Raw genomic sequence first — 22,455 nt, forward strand, 5'->3', positions numbered from 1 at the left:
CATGGTCTAATTACTTAGTCTGTTAAATTTATTCTAATATCTGTCATAAAAAATGTAGGTATGAAGTCCTTATATAATATTTAACATTTTAGAAGATGTCTTCCACTACTTTTGTGGGGTTTTTTTTCCCTTAAGTCTGTTATATGGTAGATATTTAAAGACTCATATAATCTCCTTACAATTCTCAATTTTACTGCAGATATTTTTTGTCTTGTTTGTTTTTATTGCACAGTCACTATAGATCAGAACAAGTCCAAAAGACATGTAAATTTTTATTATAACATTTTGTACTCACTAAGAATTTTTTCACTCCTTGAGATCTAATTACATTTAAAATTTAAATTACATGTTCTGGACAGTACACCTCAGCGTAAGCATGTTGATTAGTGGAATAATAGCAATTGTAAAACTTTTTTCATAGCTTTCAGTCGGCTTTGTTTTGTTTTCAAAATGTCATGGATTGTACTGTTTCAGATGTGTTTACAAAATAGCAGCTCAGTCTTGCCTTGGGTTTCCCTTTCTGTGAGCAGTCAACCTCTTTTGTAGGTCATGGATTAAGATCTCCGACACCTGTGAATAACTAAGGATAAGTAAGGTTTGCATAAGGCTGGCTCCAATTACAATGTGGTTGCAATTTGTCTAGAATATACTAGTTAACTGAGAAATGCATTTTTTCTGCATAATTATTAAATTATTTAAATGCTTATATAATTTACTATTATGTGATATTTATGGCAGTTCCAGACTTTTGTATTTGTAGTCTTTAGGATGAGAATTCTTATTTTCAGCTACATTCCACCTACCCAAAGAAAATTTCTGTAGATTTTACTGCTCATTTCTTTGCTTTTATGTTTGGAGTTTTTCTTTTAGAGATTGGGGATGCATTTATTTTGAGGTTTAATAAAGAAATATATATCTCTACTTATATAAAACATAATTTTATATATACTTACCAAGATACACTACTATATTTAAGTTTTCCTAAGCAAAAGTATTTTTTGATACAAATGTACAATTTTCTTATTGCTCTTGTGTGAAGGTAAAGTGTTGTCTAATTTTTTCTGTGGTTAACATGAAGTTTTGACTTTCTGGCACAGATGAGATTTTTTCCACAGTACTTTACTTACAAACAATAGAATGGAGATAGGGGTAGGCTTTTATTTGTTTGACTGGCTCTGTCGTTGTTTTCTTTGTTTTGGAAAATAATTTGGATTCCCTAGTTGAATTATTTATATTCAGAACATTTTCTGGTCTTCACAGAGGACATATGGGAGAAAATACAGAAGGTCATTGCAGCATTGTATGTGGTAGGCAGCTCGCTGTTGTTTGCTGTATCTAGGAATTTTCAGACAGCTCCATTACACACTGTGCAGAATGTACAAGCATGGGTGCTTTATTTGCTGTTATAAACTCGGATGCTGGTTTCAGAAAAAAATGCTTAACACTGTGTGATAATGGCCAGCTGCGAAGGATGAATGAAGATTATGTAAAGAGAATTCATAAAGAAGTTGTATTTATAAATACAACATGAAAGCCCATTTAAAATTGCCTTATAAAATTTGATGGCTTTAAATGAACCTTTGTGCCAGGCAAGCCAATCTTGGTTTCTAGAGCCATGGATTAGAGCAGGATTACTTAGTGGCTAAGAGGCACAGACCAGAAGGTCACCAGGGGTCATACCAGCTACTGGGCAGAATCCAGCAAAAATTCCCCAGTCACTGTGGCAGAGAAGAAGCTTTGAATGGGGATGGAAGAGTTACCCATCCGTCAGAGCTGTCCTGCTTGCTGTGCTTCTCCTGCTTGAAAATGGTGCCTGGCTGGTACTTTCTGGGAAAAAAGTAAAAATAAATATTTCTCTTTCTCCTTCTTTCACTATTTAAATATGCAATATTTAAATATATAAGCCAGCATCTTCAGTAATATTGTGCAATAGCGTGCGACACAGAGTCCCCAGGCAGATGCAAAGGAGAGCCCTTTATTGCAAAAACCAGAGTTTTTTAAGCAGTTAGGCCTTTATCAGGTACATAGTTTTATATCCTGACAGACATAATTCAACCAACCACCATACCCCACGATGTGAACAACATGATGGTTACATAACTTGTTTTTCTATCTCTAATTTAGCTGAGTCACTTTCCCATAGTCCTGTTCTGCTTAGCTGAAGTTAACAGCCCTGAGACATGATTTTACAAGGCCTTCCTTTTGTGAGGTTTTAGCTATATGCAACACAATAGGAGGGACCAAAACAAGACTGGTTAAACTGAAGGATCTCTAGAATGTGTTCTAAGCATGGTGATTAAAATACTTAGACCACATGAAAGAACCTCGGCATTGTGAATTTTTTATTTATTCATTCCTTGCCATTTTTACTTTATTTCTTGTGATTTTTCATAGGACTTGTGATTCACTCTTTTGTTTCATTTTCCCATCTTCCATATTTTAACTTTTCTCTTAGAATGTTCTCTCACTTTGTTCTCCTTTTGCTTTCCTGTTCTCTTTCCTGAATTGCACTCAACTATCACACCTCTTTGTCTGTCACCTTCTTCCGTGACTATTTTACTACCTCTAGCACTTTTTAAGTTTTATATCCTATGGTTTTATCCCTTGATTTGCCCTTTCAGGATTTCCTTCTCTTTCCCATCATAGGCAGTTCTAGATTAGCATTTTCCCTTCAGATTGGTCTGCTTCCCATTATCAGTAGTACTGAATTCCCTCTGCAGTAGAAGGAGTGGATCTGGGCAGATGTTAGTTCTGTCCTGAGATTGCATCACGTGTAAAGAGTAGAAGGAAGCCTGCATCTGAAATCAGCCCAGACTTTTTATCTAAAAATTTTGTATATATATTTGCTCATTCATAGGACCTTGCCCATCTGACACAGGCTGAGTTCTTTTAACATGGAAACAGTAAAGTAAACTTGCACAAACTCTATGGATCAGTCATTCTCAGGAATAGCAGTTTTCAGCCCTGTTCTTTCCTCCGTGCTTGTTTTTCAGTGTAATTTGGATAGCATGTTCAAGGTTATCCACACATTCCAGTAAGATGTTATAAGCTCCAGAAATTGAGTACTTCACTTTTAGACTGGGCCTGTAACAGTCTCCAGTCTGTAACACTAGTGCATGACCCTCTTTTTTCTCCCGTTGTCACTTGGCTGCCCATAATTATATTGACATACTTGAAGATTCTCCATATGTGAAAGACTAAAATGCTGCATCATGATTTGCTACTATGTTTTCCCTTCCATTTAGATTTCTTAAAATGCCTTGGAATTTTGTCACTGTGCCTTCATACATATGCATGACATGCCTCTGCAAAAGACAGAACTCCTTATTTTTAGAACTTATGAAAAATGCATCCAAACTTCAAAGATGAATTAGAAATCAAGATTTCTGATAAGATATTTTGGGACTCAAATCATATGAGACCTGTAGAATGTAGACAATAAAAATGCTACTATTAATGTGTCTTTAGAGAGAGAAATTATCTTGCATAAATCCTGAGAAGTCTTCCTAATGTTTGGGAGATGGACAATAAAAATATAAGCTAAAATGACAATTTTGATGCCTACAGTTTGTAGTTTGTGATAGTTTTAATATGATTGCATATTGCTTTTTTCGTGCCACATTGCTAAAGATGTGAAGTATGCAGAAATAATCTGTGTTCTGCATGTCAGAATTCACTGAAACACAAACCAAAACAAAATCTGATGTGCTGTCATGATTTTAAATTTCTGTCAACATTAAGTGTTGACATAAATAAATTTTAGCATTGAAGTGCTTTATTAATGCATATATAATAAAGGTGACAATGTTATACCCCCTGCTGGAAATACTTGCTGTGTTAGCAGGTGAAAATCCACTAGGAGTTTTTGTAAATATTTTATTAACTCTCAACTCTAAAGTCTTTACACATTAATGACTTTAATTAGGAATTTAAAATGTAAATTAAATACCAAAGATCCCTGCTAATCTATTCTTACTAAATCTTGCAGTATTTTGTATTACAAATATTTTGTCTGACTTCTCAAAAAACCCCAAACAAACTGCAGTTTCTATTGTACAACCTGTTTTATGTTTATATGATTATGACTGAAATAACGACCTGCTTAGAGCTATTACTATAAAGCAATAAAATTACTGAGTAGAAATTATTTTTAATTTTGAAACATAAGCATCTTGATATGAACAAATAGAAATATCAGAATTTCATACTCAAAGGTAGAATTTGCAAGCAGTTTTGGTCTTATTCTCCTGGTACCTTTAAGTGTCTTCCATGTTTTTCCTGTTTTCAAGGGAAAAATTTGAGGTTGTTAAATTTGTGAGGGTTGTAAGATCTTTGAACTATGTCCAATGCTTACAGCTTGTGGAATTAATTTTCACCAGTTTGCTCTTTCAGTGATTATGTAGTATGTCACAGAAAGTGTTTCTTCTGTGCTAGGAAACTGAACACACCAGAAAAAGACTGCTGTGCAGTTTACAAGCTGTACAGCATTAGAAAGATGTCAGAATAGATTCTGTTTCATTTTTATTTCCACCACAGATGGGTTTTATTGGCTAAAAATTGTTCTTCTCTGCATTGGACAGATACTGTTTGCCTGCCCAAACTCTGCTCAGTTACAAAATCTGAATTTTAGCTGAAGTATATATTTGATTCTTACAGTTCTCATAGCTGCTCTCAAGACAAGGAAGGTGATTACTTCATACAATAAGAATCCCATTTTTAACTACTTATATTCTCTTTAAACAGCAGAACATTTCAGTGAGGTCTACCGAAAGCGTAACAAGTTTGATACAATCTTCAGTTTAAGATGTACTCAGAAAATACTGTCTTCAGGCATTGAAAACAAGGACTTGTGATTAATATTGAGTGGCTAATGTGTGAAGAGATTATTTTCAAACATTAACTTTTTCTTCTTCCTCTGATTTATATCCCTGTCTTACTCAATAAAAAGAAACTGAACAAACAAAAAATTCCACACCAGGCAATAAAAACTAAAAATTTCATTTGAAGGAAGGAATAATAGGCAGAAACAGACAAGAAACTGTGGCTAGCCTTGAGTATACCACAGACTGGATAGTGACACTTAAAATTACTTCAAAGCAGCATGCAGTGCATTACTATAGGGTGGAACAAGCAGTCATTCTGACATCAGAAGTGAATTAGGTTGTTTAACTTCTCAGCTTCTTGAACATTATAGCCATTTTAGTATAATTAAGTGAAGATGAGTTGGATGGCTATTACTTTCCCATGTTTACAGGGCCTAATCATGATTCATGATTTGTGTATAAAGAATGCAATAGAAATGTAGTAAATCTTGGAATATGGCCAAGTACTGTTTATACAGAATTATAGAGATTTACTATACTAGATAAAATCTACATTCCATCTAGTATAATATAGGTTAGTATCCATCCAATGTGTGTATCCAATATTGGCTGGCAGTATTTAGAATCAAATGCTTCAAACCGGTATTCAAGAAATCTGTAAAAAACTTGTGTAGTAATCTGTCATGGGAAGTTACTTCCAATCCTTTACTGCTGACAGTTTTATAAGTGGACAAAGGAATGAGACTTTGAGAATGGAGGTTTTGAAACTGTCTTCAAAGACAGTGGGAGAAGACTGTTTAGGTCACGTTTCAATTATCTTCCCAAAGGACACATCCAGTACATTTCTGTTTACACAAAATACTTTCACTCTTTCTCGTGTCGTAAGATAGAGAGGTTCTTGTGTATCCTAGAACATAATCTAAGAAACTTTTTGGAATATAAACCTGAAAGAGTTTACAGAGATCTATATTAGCAGAAGTTAAAAATGATCCCTGATCCCCTTTCTCAAGATCCAGTTTACTTTTACCTGTTTAGTACTAGTTTCTATTAGAAGTGGTGGGCTCAAAGTATAATAAATTAGGTTTTGTATGGCATCATTCAGCTACAAAACACAATTAGATGAACAGGCTTGCTAAAAACAGTCCATTGTCTTCTATGCTATTGTAATGTCTTTTCTTACACAAATCTTTGTACAGTCCTGTGTTCTAACAAGAGCCATTTAAAATTAAAATTTCCATCACTCCTAAGCAATTATGACTCATGAAAAGAGACCTGAAAATAATTGGTTATTATTCACTCCAAGTATGCTAAATTAATGCTTTTATTTACTTCTGCTGAGCAGTTGATGTTGTACTCTGCAAACTGAGCCCCTTCCTTAGCCCATATAGGTAGACACAAATTATATCAGGATCTGTGCATGCATTCAAGCAGGTATTCTTCCTGAACCATAAATACCATTCTTGCTTTTTTGTTGCTGTTGTTTTTCTGAAAGTGAAGTCTCTGCATCGAGGACTGTCTGACAAGTGTGGCTGAACAGCCTGACTGTTCTGTAACTGCTGACCCATTAGCACCAGAGTGTAGGAAGAACAAGTGCTAAAAAGGAGGTGCGTTTGCTGGGCAGTTACACCATCTTCTGAAGTTGGGTAATATAGGCTGGCAAAAACTGTTTCTATCAGAATAATGACATAGCTTAGAAGCTGTGCTGACATGTCTGCTCTGCAGAGATCTGCTGACATAACTATGGCCTCAGTTAGATAAGCGAAACTGAATAAATAGAACAGAGGCAGGAAGAGAGGTGATGAGAGGAAGGGGAGTTTGAAGTAAGAGTTCTGCTGCATAGCAGGAGAATTATGAAGGTGTAGGAGGAGATTTTTCAAAGGCATGAATAGCTAAATATATTAAGATTGCACGGTGACTGTAGGCATAGAGATAGAGGGTAAGATTATAGAGAGCAGAAAAAATTCTAGAGAAGGGATCTAACGAGATAGAATAAAGTTGGTTAGTGAAGCAGAGAAATGGGATCCTTAGGATAGCATGAGTCACACACCAGGATGAAGGAGAGTGAAAAAACTGCCATGAGCAAGGGGAAGAGTCTAAAACCATCAAATAATAATAATAAGAAAAACTAAATGCAGGTTGTGCTGGGGTATCAGGTGGTAAAAAGTGTTACGTGTCTGACCTCTCCTGCATATAGATGCTTCTTCAATGCACCATAGTGTGCTAGTTCTGGTATCCAGACTGTAGACCTGTTACAACATGTCACTGAGGCTGCACGTGTATAAAGGGATAAAGGCAGCCCTGAAAACCTTTTAGGCTAGTCAGTATATTCCAATATAATTCACAACCTTTATGTTTGGTCAGATTCTCATTTCACAGCAGGTGTCACTTGACCATTTTTTTTCCAGGATGGTTTGTGACAAGAAGTGTGAGTAGGCTTTGACAAAAAGAAGCTAAGTCCAAATTTGCCTGCTAGAAATAATTACATAGAGAAGAAATAAACAGTTTATACCTGTCATGTTTGTAATCTCTATTGTACATGCTAGGCAGTAGTTGCCTTTCGTAAGCAGAATATAGATACTTAAGATCCAGTATCCATTTATTTCCCTGCGTACTAGTGGTTTTGTAACAAGGCAAAGACTAGATTCAGAATCTACTACTGTTACTACTAAAATGAGCTGGAAAGTGACTGTACTGTAAATCTAAAAGTTCTTGATTTGAGCATGCAAAGGACCCAGTAAAATATATAATGAGCATATAACTATAAGCTCTTGTTATGCTAGATAAAAAGGTAGAAAACAATCACTGGGCTTTAGTCAGGAATCTGCAAACAGAGTAAGAAATGTGAGGGAAGTAAAGAATACTGCTGAGTTCCAACCTAGCTAAAAAAATGTCTTTACAAAATTGTGACTACTTTCACCTTATATGGAAGCAACAGCATCCCAGTGCTTCAGCCTTTCTGAGCCTTTCCATCTTTTTCTGCTAAGCATACAGCCCTTAGTTTGTTCCCATTAATAGCATCCACTGACAGACAATGCCTGCCTAATATTGCACTTCTTTGCTCTTTAGCATTTCTTCTACAAGAGCCAACAGTGTTTCAGGGAGATGGCACTCCGCTTGGGAGAGAGCCACCTGCCACTATATTTTCTTCTCTCCCAGTGGTGTATTTTGGCAGTAGATTTCCTTTGCAGCTGTGACTACAGTTTGCATTTGGAGAGTATTGGTTTAGAAAGAGAAGGCATTTAACAGAGATAACAATTACTGTTTTCGAATGGTTGGAAAGGTGATGAAAATTCCAGATATGGCTTATTCCTGTGGATTAAAAACAAATATCACTCTTTGCCATAAATGATGCTTCTCTCTCCTACTGTGATAGCTGATAATGACTGAAACACAGTTGCTGCATTAGCATGGATCTCAATAAGAAGGGGCTTTTGGTGGGAACTTCCCAACTTGACTCCAGGCTTGTTAAATTCTTAATGAAAAGTGGACTGCATGTGTGTACAGCATGGAAGCTCTACTTTTTCCTAAGTTCTGAGGAGATGCCTTGGCTTTTGTTTATTTAGGTGTTCTGTGAAGTTAAAGCTGTTGGTTTTTTGTAAAGGGCAAAAGACAAGAAAAATATGCAATTTAATGTGTGGTAAAAGAATTAGATAATATATTTTTCCATTTACAAACTTGGCCTTGTTTTCTAGGTTTAAATAATTTGAAATTATTCTATTTGCTTTTTGGCAGCAAAAATATGAGCAGAATGAACTTCAAAACTATGTTGAACTAAGATTTTACCTCTGTTTTTGCTAGTAATTGCTAATAAATAAACAAGAATTGCAGGCTTGTAATTAGAGGTTTAGTAGTTGCTGGTTAGTTTAAAATGACCTTGAAGTGGTATTCTGCCTTTCATCTTTCTTTTCTCTTTGCTAATGTAAATTCCAGCAAAGCTAATTCCTTTTTTTTTCTCCAAGGGCTTTGTTGAAGTGAAGGCAAAACTTTGACTTCCATCTCTTCATATTTATGATAATCTTCTTCTTGTCACATTCTTAGCACTTTACCGCATCCACTTTCATTCCATTGTGCATGTCCCTTGTGCTCTTAGTCCAATTTTCTGCTTTTACCTCACAGTGCTTAAACTATCCATTCAATTCTGTTCTGTTTTCATTGAGAACCAGCCCTTAGCAGCTAGATAACGGCCTGTTACTGAAGATTTCTTCTTTTCACACACTATAATACATCTTTTCTCTTCCAAAGAGATTTTTGGAGCTCATCAAATGCCCCTGCTACAGAACAATGCATCCGTGTGCTTTCTCTCAAATAGCTTTTCTCTTCACAGAATTCTGAAATGCTGACTTATTTATTACTTTCTTCTAAAGATAAAGCAAACAATTTCATCAATCATGTTGAATTCTTTTTTTCTCATTTTTTATAATGTAGGTATAATCTCTGGAAAGCTCTTAGCAGCAAGTTTTTTAGAAGAAGCCAAGGTTTTCTTTAATAATTAGTTCTGCATTTATTCTAGAGGACCAGGCTCTTGCAAGCAGTGCTGGAATTATCATTTGAGTCCAGTCCTGTGTTTACATGCTTTCATGAAGACAAAATGCCCATCTCACAAAGCAGAAACACATGTACTGAAAGGAGCTTAAAGGTCATGCTAGCCTTCCTACATCCTGCTTGTTTGGCTCAGTACCCTCATCCTTTTCCAGAGCAATTCACTTTGATTTAGAGATTGCAGAGGGAAAAAAAAAAAACAAAAACAACAAAACAAAACACAAAAAAACCCCAAACAAACAAAAAAAAACCCCCACAGCTACCACAAGATCTAAATTAATTTTAAATTATCACTTATTTATCCTGGCCACTCCTCTTGAACAGAAGAAAGCATGAACCTCTTGCTGTGTATCATCCTCCTTGTAGGCCAGCTTCACCAGCCAGACAGCACATGACCTCAGAAGATGTGTACCCTTAGTACTGAAATTCACCCCAGCTTCAAGTCTGCTCTGTCACACCCAGAAGGCCACTGATCACATAATAGCAAAAGTTTCATTTTTCCATAGGTAAAAGCTAGATAAAGATGCATAGATTTGCACTAGCTATGATGACCTAAAAAAAAAAGTGGGAACTGAACACATAACTGTCTTCATTCTGTGACAACTGTTAATCCTACTTTCCTATAGAAATATGATCAGTAAGGATTTTGTTTTCTGTGTCATGGTTATAGATTAGGGATGTTGACCTATTTAATAAATGCTTGTATTTCCATATCTGAATGTACAAGTTTACAGTAAACAAAATAGGAGAGAAAAAAGGGAAACAACAAAAGTATTGTCCCAAAAGTTGAAGCATTCAATTAAACAACACGACCATCAAGAAAATAACTGAAACATAATAGATTGTTTTTTAAATTATGTCAATAAGATGTCTATGCAAAGTAGAACTCTTAGGTTCTCTCATGTTCATTTCCTTGTTCAAAACTTGTTTCTTTCTGCATGAATGTTAGCTGTATAGCACTTAATGTACACTCAGCCCTTCTTTTAGTGTCTCAGTTGGACAATTAAGTCAATCTGCTAAATCTACAGGAAAACTTAGGATGTGTGACAACATGCTCCAAGGTGTTTAGCTATTACAGACTTAACTGCAGTAGCAGTATCTACTGGGCTGTGTTAAAAATAACATTCCAGTAACCATCCTCTAATCAGTGAGCTGTTTAGAATGTTCCAGGTTTAATTACCTGTAGGTTAAGTAAAATTTGCTCAAGTTTCCATCCACAAACTTGAAAAACTGAATTATCCTACTTAAATGCTTTTGATGAACAACACTTCCCCCTAAACTTGTAGTGAATCAGTGGTTTAAAACAAAGAGCACTGTACTGGGTCAGAAGAAAGAAGTGTCCAGAACAAAATTGGGAATGCCAGCAATAGCAATAAATCAGCCTTGCCTATTAAGTAGGATTTCTAGCTCCCTCAGGTTGTTTTGGCAATAGCACTAACCTTAGTTGCCCTCCTGCAGCAGTAAGTGGCTAATGAGGCAGAATGATCTATCAATCACTGCTGCAGTCAGAATGCTGCTGCAGACTGTTGTCCAGATCTAGGGTAGATCCATCCATCACTCTAAAAGGGCATGATGCTCTGGGATCTGCCATTCTGAAAGAGGCATGCAGAAGGGCTGCTTCCAGAATTCAGCCCAGGCATCTCAGTTGGCCTCAGTCCACCAAATTTCTTTCAAACCTGTGCAGTACCTCCAGATGGAGGTGAGGAATATTCATGATGCAGAAGGGCCATACTATCAGTCAGAGAACACCAGACTGCTTTTATCTTCTTATTTATGAAAGCAGAGTAACTGGAGGTCGTGGTTTAGATTAGAGAATTTCTGATGCTGGAATGCTCCTTCCATCCTTGGATGTGTCACAGCTTCAGAGTAAGCTTCCTGTACAGTGTCTGGGAGATGTGAGTACGTCAGAATGGGTTGCTCAGCAGCCAGCATGCTGAGTGAGAAGCTGTCTAGTCAGCAGGGTGTGCTAAAAACAGAAGTGACTCATAAATCTTGCTTCTCTTCTGAACTGTCTCCAGCACCTTCTTAGAGGTGATGCCTGAAGACTGGCATGCAAGTCCTTTTTTGCAAAAGCTGAACAGTGATGACTCTTCCCTTGAAGGTGGCAACACTGGGTATGCAAAACCCAAGTGATGGGAACTCACTGAAGATAACCTTAGGCTTAGTCTGTCAAGTGTCCACGGGAATTCGAAGCTTATTATACAGGCTTTCTCTAGTCTGCAGAAGAGAAGGGAATACAACCACACCAAGCATTTCTATGTGCAAAAAAACCTAAAAGTTTTAAACCTATGAAAATCCCTAAATTGCCATTTATCCTTAACTTTATTTTGACAGCAACAACAAAACCAAGTAGTTTCATTTTTTATTTCGTTTTGTTACATCCTCATCTTTATTCTGGAGTTCCATTCTCTAGTATTGCTCATGTGTGAGCTGGATACAACATTCTTGTTGTTGGGATCCTTGCTAAACTGATCATCTGAAGAAATAATCGCAGAACAAAAAATAGTTGTACTAACAGCAGAAATCAGTGCTTATACTAATACTTTATAAATGGTCTCATTTTAAGGTTATCAGTTATTAAAATTTCAGATGTGCATAAGGCCATCTTTTCAAAAGATGTCTTTCCAAAACACTGTAGGGAGTGCATGGTTATTAATCTCAAATTAGGATTTTTTGCTTTTTTTCTTCCAGTAGAAAAATGTTTTAAGTTGGAAATTAAATGTCATGTAATTGATTGGTAATTTTCCCTCCTACTGTGTGCAGAAGGCTATTGGGTGATGGTGTATCATTCTCAACAGGAGGAAGAAGTATCAGTCATTATGGGACAATTAGTTTCAATTTTCACCATTTTACTTCCATGTGCTGATAAGATTGTCTTAAAAATCTGTACCATAAATATCAAATAACTTTTTTTAGATAATGTTTTAACTTAAAAACCAAATCTAAGTGCAGATGCTTCCTGTATCCCCATGTTCTTCTTTCTTGCACTGATAACATTCAAGAAACTGTAATTTTCATGTAGCTGCAATTAACAGAAACTGTCACAATCAGTCATCTTCTGTTTATGGTTTTGCAGCGTTGCTCCTGATTTCAATACTGCTATGATGTGGCTGAAGAAAATCCTGAAAAATCTATTTGGCAGCATCACAGCTCATGAAAATTGTGTATTTCCCCCCCATCGGTTCACAAGAAAAGTCTTGGACTCAAACTTCGGTTGTTTGCTTTCTTGCAATAATAGTAGCTTATAATTAATGTACACCTGGGAGGAATATACCTATGATATGTATTTAGAGAAAGATGTATTTGTGCACACATGGGTACTTTACACGTCTGATTGAGATCTGTGTGATGACCTACTGAGATTTTTTAAAACTAGAATGAATATACCTGAAAAGTCTGAATCTTGATCATACAGAATTTGCAAAGTTTGATCTACAAAATTCACTCACATGGTATTTTTCCCATTAGTACCTTTGAGTGATGCATCTAAAGCTTTAATGCCAAATACCACCTATTTACATTTTTCTAAATGCCATAAACATAATTTTATCATAGGATCTAAAAAACTAGCTGAGCTGTTGCCTTTTCCCACCTACCACCAAGTGATGCTGCCCAAATTTCATGAGCTTACTGTGTGATCTATAGTAAGTTCTCAAAGGTCTTTGAAGTTCAGTTTGTAATTGCATTCATGATGCAGATGAGGAATACAACCTTACTGCATTCTCCTTACTTTCTTAGCTTTATAATACTGTGGATGTAATGGTGAAAAAACACCCGATGATGAAGTTAAATGTGGTACTCATTAAATTCAGCATGTATGACTGAATATATGTAGAGAGCAGATCCTTTTCAGGCAGAAGGTGCCATTTTTATATAGTCACTTGTCAGAATCACATTCTTGGGTGCCAATTACTTCACAACCTAACTCCAAGGCAGAACTAATGTGAGAGGTAGCCCTGGACTGCACATCTCAGCTCCCCATGTTTGGGGAGTGCATGTACCTAATTAATTTTGCTAGCCCCATGGTTACTGACTGCAGAAATTGAGACATATAAGAAACACTAATAAAAGGAAAATTCAAAGGGGAAATTGTGAATTTAAGGCTATGACAAAGCAAGAAGATTAATAACATTTCTCTGTTTTATTTTACAATTTTTTATGTTGTTCCTTCTGAATTTGACTATGTCATAGTTAAACTCTGTGGCACTTCACTAGTTTATAGGCTTTATTAGAGCCATTGATTGGACAAGAGCCACATATGGGAATATAAATTGATTTTATGCGATGTACACAACGAAAAATGTATTGATATAAAGGGCTTCATTATTTGTAAGATTACTCTAAAATGACTTTGGAACAGCAAGATCACTGTGGACTTCATTAGAATTTCATGCTGAAATTCAGTTGAACACTAATTTTTATATAAATTCTTTTGTCTTACACTGCTGTCTAAAGTCTGGAAGTAAATACCAGGAGAGTAGAAGCACAGATTGCAGCTTCAGGAAATGAGATGCAAGTGTGAAAGATGATAGAATGATCATGTGGGAGGAAATTTCTGTAGTTTCTTTCTTTCCCTTATTTCTGTTAATAACTAGCTATTATCAAGGAGCTCAGACATTTTAAAGCAGCAATTGCTGTAGTAGACGAAGACAGAGGGTTTAAATTATATATATTGTGAAGCTTTGACAGGTAACCTCACTGCTGCTGAAACATGACAATAACATCAACATCCGGAGACACAGGACTGTCTCTGTCCCCATTACCTCTAAATATCAAAGGAAGCACATGGCTAAGACATATCATACACGCAGGGAAAATAAAAGTTTCAGAACATGGTCAGGCATTTATGTAGTGAATCTATGCAAAGGACCCACCACTCTTGACTTACTTTGCAATGTGACCCAAATAGGGATTTTTCTCAGTAACTGCTGTGAATTCTCTGGCTCCTATGTGCACTTCTGCATTGTGGGAGCAGAAGTTTGAAGTGCAGTCAAAAAATTATGGCTTTTATCTGGTAAGAAAATAGCGTCAACTTCACTGTTCCCGATTAAATTAACTGTGGTGTTATCAACAGCCTAAGGAGTGAGTCTGAAAATACCATCTTGCATAGCTTGGTACTGCAAAATATAGTGATTAGCTGTTCATGGATTACACATCAGACTCTGGTGCTTCCTGAAAATTCGAGACCAAGTTTCTCTTCCACAGACTTTAGTGAAAGATATTTCAGAGCCTTATACTTCAAACAGTTCTGCCATATTTAATAGATGGGTGTGCAGGAAGCTGAAAGAGAAGCATGCAGTTTGTGCTGTGGACTGAAGAATTTGTCTTTCTCCAGTGTTCATTGTGTCCATATCCCTCACAAAAATTCACAGGTCATTTGCTGTCCCTTGACAAATAGTTTTCTGTGACATTAGATGGTTAGCTTTGAAACATGCTTAGATATGAAATGCTCCATTATTATGATTTCAATTAAATAGAATGTTTTTACTGTAGCAGAGAACTGTGAACTATTCTATGCTTAGTCTTCACCTTTTATAGATTTATCAGATACACTAAAAGACTGAATTAGGCTAAGAAGAGTACACAGAGATTTGGCTATTAGTTCAATATAACTCATAACCAAATAATAGATTTTCAGTGTGAATGTTAGACTGGAAATCTGAGAATATTTCACTTTCTCATGAGAATTAATTAGTATTTGGCCATCAAGTTATTGTTTTTCAGATGTGTTTCTAAAACTATTTGTTCCTATTTTAAATAAATTCTGGAAACTGATATGGAGCTCATGTCTAATACTGGGAAGATTTATTTCCTGGTCCAAGATAACTGTCACAGCATAGCTTGCTGGTTGGCCTTCAAAACTGAAAGTTTTTGCTAAGTATAAAAAATATTTCTGCCAAGTTCTCCTTCTCTTTGCTGCTTTGGGGTTGCAGCACTTCTGCCTGACTTGGTATGTGACTGTTCTCTGCCCACACTTGCCTCAACTTGGGCTCAGATGTCTCCCCCTCCATTTTTGGGGTCCTCATCACTCCTGGCTCACCAGCTCATGGTTCTGTCTGCAACACTCTGCTCCTCCAGCCTGCTCCAGGAATAGTGACACTCCCTTGGCAAGATATGCAAGCATGGACATTTCTAAAACTGAATAATAAAGCAGCCATAGGCCTTGGGGAAAAGATTTAGGTGCTTTGTCTTGTTTATTCAGTTCGTTCAGCCAGTGAAAGTATTGGTGTGGTGTTAGTGGCAAGCACTGGAAAGCAGTGTTAAAGAGCTGATGTCCAGGTGGTGTCTGGAAAGTGTCAGTTCATGTTTCATAAATGGCAGTAGGAAGGAGAAGTGTCTTTTTTCACTGAAAGAGGTGCAGGGATCACTCTGGGTCAGTTGGGGATATTGCTGGGACATTTCTTGTGCCTTAGTAGAAGCACAGAGAGGACACCTGAGTTCCCACACCAAGGTTCTTCATCAGAACTTTTTTCCCCCATGAACTGTTGGCCTTTCATGTACCTTCTCTAAAGCAGTACTAAATCTGGATTGCATTATAAACCTTTGTGATAGTCATGAAAAGGCTGTTTTGATACATCTTTACCATGACCTTCCATTCTTCTGAAAATGTACTTACAGTCCCATCTTTATAAAAGGCCAAGAAAGACTCTTTTCTGAGCTTCTCTTTTAAAAGAACTGTCCTTTACTGAAATTACAAAGATAACCTATTTCATTAGTCGGAAGATGAATGAGTAAAAAATGTATTATTAACATCCCAGAATGCTTAAATCTAAGAAGAGATCCTTTATTGTAGGTACCTTTAAACACTCTGCTAATGATCCCATCTTCGTATTAATTAATTTTATCAAAAACACTCTAATGAAATGAGGTATATTTTCAATGTGGTGCAAACCTTTCTCTGGCAATACTGCATATACCCTGGGTATGCCAGCACCAAAAGATAATAGTTGCTTTCTCTTTCAGTCCTCTGGTGCTGTAAACAAAAATGATCAAGGGACACAACTATGTGATTTTTCTTTCTTTTCTTTTTTTTTTTATAAGTTTTGTTATTACATTGCATTGGATGTAACTGCTGAGCTGAACATGTTTTGTTAGCTGAAAAGATAAGCTTTCCAGAAAATACCATTTAACAGTATAGATCCTAATTTACATCTTGAGTATAGTCAACAGCTCTACTACAGTTGCGGCATTAAACATTGAACGAATGATGACAATTAAATCTTCTGAAAATTTGAACAACTCCCCATAGCAACACTATAGTTGTATGTTTTTAATAATTTCATTAATTTTAATTTTTAATATGGTAAGAAGAGAGGCAGTAAAGTAAAAGGACACTGTCCAGAAAATTTCTCATTGGGAGGAAATTCTTTGGTCAGTGTGGGATGTGTGACGTGTTTACTATCTCACTGCATGCAGTTTGGATTCAGCAGATAAGAGGAGAAATGAGCAAATATAAATTGTCTGAAATCCACCACGTAGAATGAATGTCACTGATTTTACACCTATAAGATTATATATTTAGGAACTGCTATGGTACACCTACTGCAATTTAACCACATAGAAATACACCAATTAACTTTGCTGCCCTTTGGCGTTTTATTATTTTCATATTTTTTACAAGGCTATCATAATTCTCCCCATGATTTTCCAGAAGGTGATACACTGTTCTTGAGTTTTGCTCCTTCCAGAAAATCTCCCTTTTGTGTGAATCACTGTGGACATCCCACAGAGTTCTCATTAATTTTCTGACTATTCCGTTTATTTTTTTTTTTTTTTAAGTTTAACATTTCCCATGAGATTAGTCTTCCCAAGTTGCCCACATCTTACTTCGCATATGCCAGAATGTTTGCAGACTGTTGCCCTTTGAGCACGTTCTTTCAGCTCTGGTTTCCAGAATGCATTCAATGCTCTGTATTCATCCATGTCTCAAGTTTTACACCTCTTTACTCCTCTCCTAAGAGACATTGCTGCTTTGCAGTTTCCTTAAGAGGTACTTTCCAATGGGACTCTCTCCATCAGGATCCATACCAGCACATACTAAGTCAGTCAGGCAATACTTTGTACCTCCATAGCAAAATCCCTTGCTTCTTACAAATCTCCAGCGTGGATACGTGTATTTCTCAAATGCTTCATTTTTGGATGAAATTGTGTTGAAATTATGTAGAAGTTCTAACTGATAATTCATGTTTGTCCGAGTTATTCTGGCATGGGGAACAGTAAAGCTCTAAATGCCTGGTCTCCTCAAGGCTTCAACTGGATTTTCAGTCAACACATACCTACTTCTAAATAGAGACAAGCATTACTTTGAAGTATTCCATGTGTTTGTCCATTCTTTCATTTTACATATCTAATAATGAGTGTATGGCACTACTGGGCAGTGAATGGGCAGTGGTGTGCCAAAGAATTGACATGGTCAGGAAATAAAGTCTATGCTACATTTTTTAGAAGCATGTGAGTTAAATTATGCTTTTATCTACAATTACAAATGTACTCTTATTTATGACTGGATGTTGCACATAAAACATGAAATGTTTTATACATGGCACTATAAACATTGTCGTGAACATTGAACTGAAAATCATAGTTGAGTGGAATGACATTTTATTTTTTAACTTACAAGAAATTTTTGCTTGTAACTCTTTACTTCAGCGATGCACTACAGCATTCAAGTAACTCACTTTTTTTAAAAAGGCCAGTTTAAATCTAATTATTCTGTATTCTGCAGTCTCTAATACTACCACAGTGTTTATACCGTTATTGTGGAAAGCTGCAGCATTACAGTTACAAAAGCCATCAGATGTTACAAGCAAGTGGGCATGTGCTCTTTGCAGAAAGCTTTTTCTGAGTCAAGATTCTTGTTCAGCCCCTTGACACCTTTTTGAAATACCAGGACTGTGTCATTGGCATGTAAAGGTCAGAGGTTCTGTGGCAAGTCTCAAACCGTTTGTGCATGCCTCATTAGACATAGTGACCTCTAGCTGCACTAGGAATCTAGTGAAGATTTTTCCTGAAGATCACAGGAATAGTCTGTTTTGTTGGTTTTTCCTCCTTTTAAGTAAATCAAAGTGTAATGTCTCAAATTTGTTCTTCGAATATTTTTTCAAAATATAGTTCCAAAACTAGAAGCAAATAAATTACATTTGCCTTAATTTTTAATTAGCTGAAAGTCATCATTGCAAATTGTGTCTTCCATTGCTAAATAAAATAGTCAACTGCCAGGCCTGAAATAATTAAGCAATATATTATAATTAAGCAATTTAATTTTGATTTAATTATGATATACAACTTTCTTTCTGATTTAACTGACATTCATTACAAAATACTATAACATAAAACAGCACTAGCATTTACAGCTTATGACTCTGCATGTTTTGCTTCATAGTATTTGGCATTCATCAGAGCATATGGAAAAAGTCTCTTAGTCTGGAATAGCTGGCATGTTATTTCATACTACCCAAATTATGTACTACTTGTTTGAGGGGTTTTTTGTTGTTTTGTGATGCAGTTGGGGAAATAAAGATATCTCGGGCTTGAGCCAAAGTTTATGGATATTAACTGGAATCTTTCCATCAACATTGGTCCGCTTTTGATAGTGAACTGCTCCCGTGTTGTTACAGGGAAATAGTTAAGGCCACATGCTTATGAAATATTTATGGAGCTGTATTGTATACATACTCTGTGTCAACATCAACATGATTTCTTATTAGGCTAGGGACTTGAGGGCAAGGACGGAAGTGATGGTCAGGCAGGGAATACCACTTCATTCACTGCTGCATCAAGAAAATTGCTACAAAATATTCACCAAATTGAACAATACTGACCCCTTATTTTGTTAAAATGTTTTTCCTCGTACAGCACTATTGGAGAATGGCTTTTGTATTCCAGACCACACTTGTGTGCAAACCCGTCTTTAATGATAGGAATGATGAGGATGATTTCAAAAAGTTCATTCTGCCTGCAGTCAGGTCTGCTGCTGCAGGTCTTCATGACTGCAGATTTGTAGAACTGAAGTTGAAGGACAAAAAGCCAATTCTCCTCTTGATTTAGTGATTAGAGCACTCTTAGCAACATCCATGAAAGCAATCATGTAAGACAAGAAATGTCATGATTCATCATATTGCATGCAGTCAGGTGCTCTTAATGCCCCTTCAATTTTGATGTGTTGTGTTTTATTCCTTTGTTGATGTTTAAATTTCTCAGAGAAAACTCAAAGGCCAAATGTCTTTTGAGGCTGAGAGTATTTGTACACTCAGAGCAATAATTAATTTTTGTTATTTTTCAAGCTCTTTCTCCCTCCATTTCCTGAAATTATTAAGATCAGTGATATTTATGATGCAGCAGAAAATCAGAACAATGTTTTCAAAAACTGCATAACATTTCAGCTGGCATTCCTGTGTTGCTGAAATTTCTCTCATATCTTCTCATCTTCATCCCACTAGCCCAAAATTCTTTGGTATGTGAGTGTGGTAGGCTGACCTTGGCTGGGTGCCAGGTTCCCACTGAAGCTGCTCTATCCCTCCTCTCCTCAGCTGGGCAGTGGAGGGAAAATGCAACCAAAGGCTCCTAGATGAAGATAAGGACAGGGAGGTATCAGTCACCCATTGCTGTCACAGTCAAAGCAAACTTGAATTGGGAAATTGGCTTAATTTATTACCAGTCAAATAAAGGTTTTCCAAAATTCCCATTAAACAACATGAAATTAAAAGTATGCTGATGTGGGATTATGCTTGTGACAGCCTCTTAGATATTTCAAAATGGCTGCATTTAGACTCCATACAGATGTTGTATTTTCATGAATGCAGTAAGACATCTGAATAATTTAAGAGAATGTTGTCAGTAGCAAGTGTCACACAAAATAACTGGAAGGAAAATTGCCTTCACTAGTGAAGATAAAAATTCATGCAAATCAATTTCTATTTAATACACAGCTTTAAATAGGAAACAATAGGTTATTACTTTGACAGGAAATAACGAAGTGTATTATGTCCTTATCACCTCATTTATTTCATATATAGAAACTCTGTCCATGATCCACACCTCTGTAATTCTCACAGAAAAATAATTATGTAAATACATTGAAATTTGCACATTGGGAGCATTTATTACCCAATTTGCTTATACTTTCCAACTGAAGAGCAAATGTAAATCTGTATGAGATTTTTACAGGAATTTTTGAGGTTTCAAATTTAGTACTTCCAAAATAGTTCCAAAACCATTGGAAAAGTGCTCTAAGCAATAAAATTATTCTGGCTGAAATTAACCCTGCAAAATACTTTTATCTCTTGTCTGATAAATATTTTATGAAGAACCTGAAACTATATGCAAATGCAGTTATATTTACCCAGTAAGCATGAGAACCAAAGGATATTCTGCCTATTTATTCATATAATGATGAGAGCTATATTTCAACTATATTACCCTTTGGTTTTTTGTTGTGTTTTTTTTTGTTCCAACAGCTTACCCAGGAGTTAAAATGGTGAGTGAAAGTCATCATGAGGCCCTGGCAGCACCGCCAGCAACCACAGTAGCAGCAGCCCCTCCAAGTAATGTCACTGAGCCAGCCAGCCCGGGAGGAGGGGGAGGAAAAGAAGATGCGTTTTCTAAGCTAAAAGAGAAGTTCATGAATGAACTGAACAAAATTCCACGTAAGTAAAGCTTGATTGATGAAAAAGCTTCTGTTGGCAGACTAGATTTAATTTGACATTTTCTTCTTTGGCATTTGTTTAGACAGCATACTGAATGTTTTTTAGTCAAAGCTGGAAAAATCACAAGAATAAACTGATTTTGTAAGTTCCTCAAAGTTAACTGAAGTGGGAAAAAATAAAGTCCAACTCGAATTTAATTTATGTCTATTCTTGATATGTCAGATTTGTTTGGTAATTTGTGCTGATTAATTACTGCTGAATCATTAAAACTGAAACTACAGAAACCCACTGTGGCTGTGGGTACCAATAAGTAAAATGTTTCCTATCAGTAACACTTAAGGTTTCATGTTTATGACAAATGCATGTGGCCCTATTGCCTTAAAGCAATGTTTGGCCAGAACTCGCACATATTGATAAAACAAGGAAACTTTGTATCTTTGAAGATTAGAAATGTAGAAAGAAAAATGAAAATTGAGTTTAACAAGAAAATGCTAATACATCTATAATGTATGAAGATAGCTGTGCTTTTCCCACCAGTTTACCAGTTCGTCTGGTAAATCAGCCACTGAATGCTGTTTACACAAGTTCATGTACTGATGCCAAAAACTTGAAGGTATAAATGTATGTTTCTGTGAAGTTAATAGAACTAAAGTCAGCAGTGTTCTTTTGGTCTTTGGTGCTAAGTATTGTCTCAAATTTGAGGCCTCAATTTGTTCACATTTGAAAAAAAATACAAGCATTAACTCTGTGCTGTTGTTTATGGTAATACTGGGGGTCTCCAATCTGTCTGATGTGTTTTACTACACAGACACTGGTATCAAATATAGGACTAATTCAGTATTGTCAGTGGCATTTCCTATAATACATAAAAAATTATTGTTGTTACTGACAGAAAAATTACCTAATGCTACCAGCAGATCTTATTGGCACTTTTATAGACAAGAAGGTGAAGGCTCTGTGTGTGTTTTACTAGCAAGCATTAGAGAGTTATTCAGTCTTTAATAACTTCTTCTTTACAAGAAAAAAGTAAATGTAAAATATTTCCAGGGAAGTATTTTAACATATATAAGAATTTTCATTTTTAGAAGGCTATCCTTTGTGTAAAGAAGTGTTCTGTGACTGATAAAGTCAGATAACAAATTAGAATATTAATTGATTTTTTTAATCTCTAAATGGATCTTGGCAATGTGGCAGAGGCAGTTTTTGCAAAATTGATAGCAAACAGATTTGCTCTGTCACTCAAAATTCCCACTTGCATGAATTAAGGTGTTATAGGGGTGAAAAGTTCATGTGCCATTATTTTGGTTATTCACGCAGTCCAGTGCAGACCATACTGAAAGGAAATTGTCTGGTGATGTCGTGGGAAAACAAAACTAAAGAATGAAAATACAAAAATACAAGAATAGGAAGAAAAAAGAAGAAAAATTACAAGACAAGACATTGAGGGA

The 22,455-nt window shown here is 36.0% G+C and overlaps 1 protein-coding gene across 6 annotated transcripts in view; it reads left to right on the plus strand.

Moving 5' to 3' along the window:
- SYT1 (synaptotagmin 1) overlaps window positions 1–22,455 on the plus strand; it is a 333,238-nt gene that overhangs the window by 188,191 nt on the left and 122,592 nt on the right. For all 6 annotated transcript variants that reach the window (XM_014888619.2, XM_088164987.1, XM_088164986.1 and 3 more), the window contains one exon: window positions 20,819–21,007. In XM_014888619.2, coding sequence (XP_014744105.1) covers window positions 20,836–21,007 — 172 coding nt within the window. In that variant the 5' untranslated portion in view covers window positions 20,819–20,835. The remainder of the gene's footprint in view (window positions 1–20,818; window positions 21,008–22,455) is intronic.

This window comes from Sturnus vulgaris, chromosome 5 (assembly GCF_052056855.1).
Source record: "Sturnus vulgaris isolate bStuVul1 chromosome 5, bStuVul1.hap1, whole genome shotgun sequence".
NCBI classification, from domain to species: Eukaryota; Metazoa; Chordata; class Aves; order Passeriformes; family Sturnidae; genus Sturnus; species Sturnus vulgaris.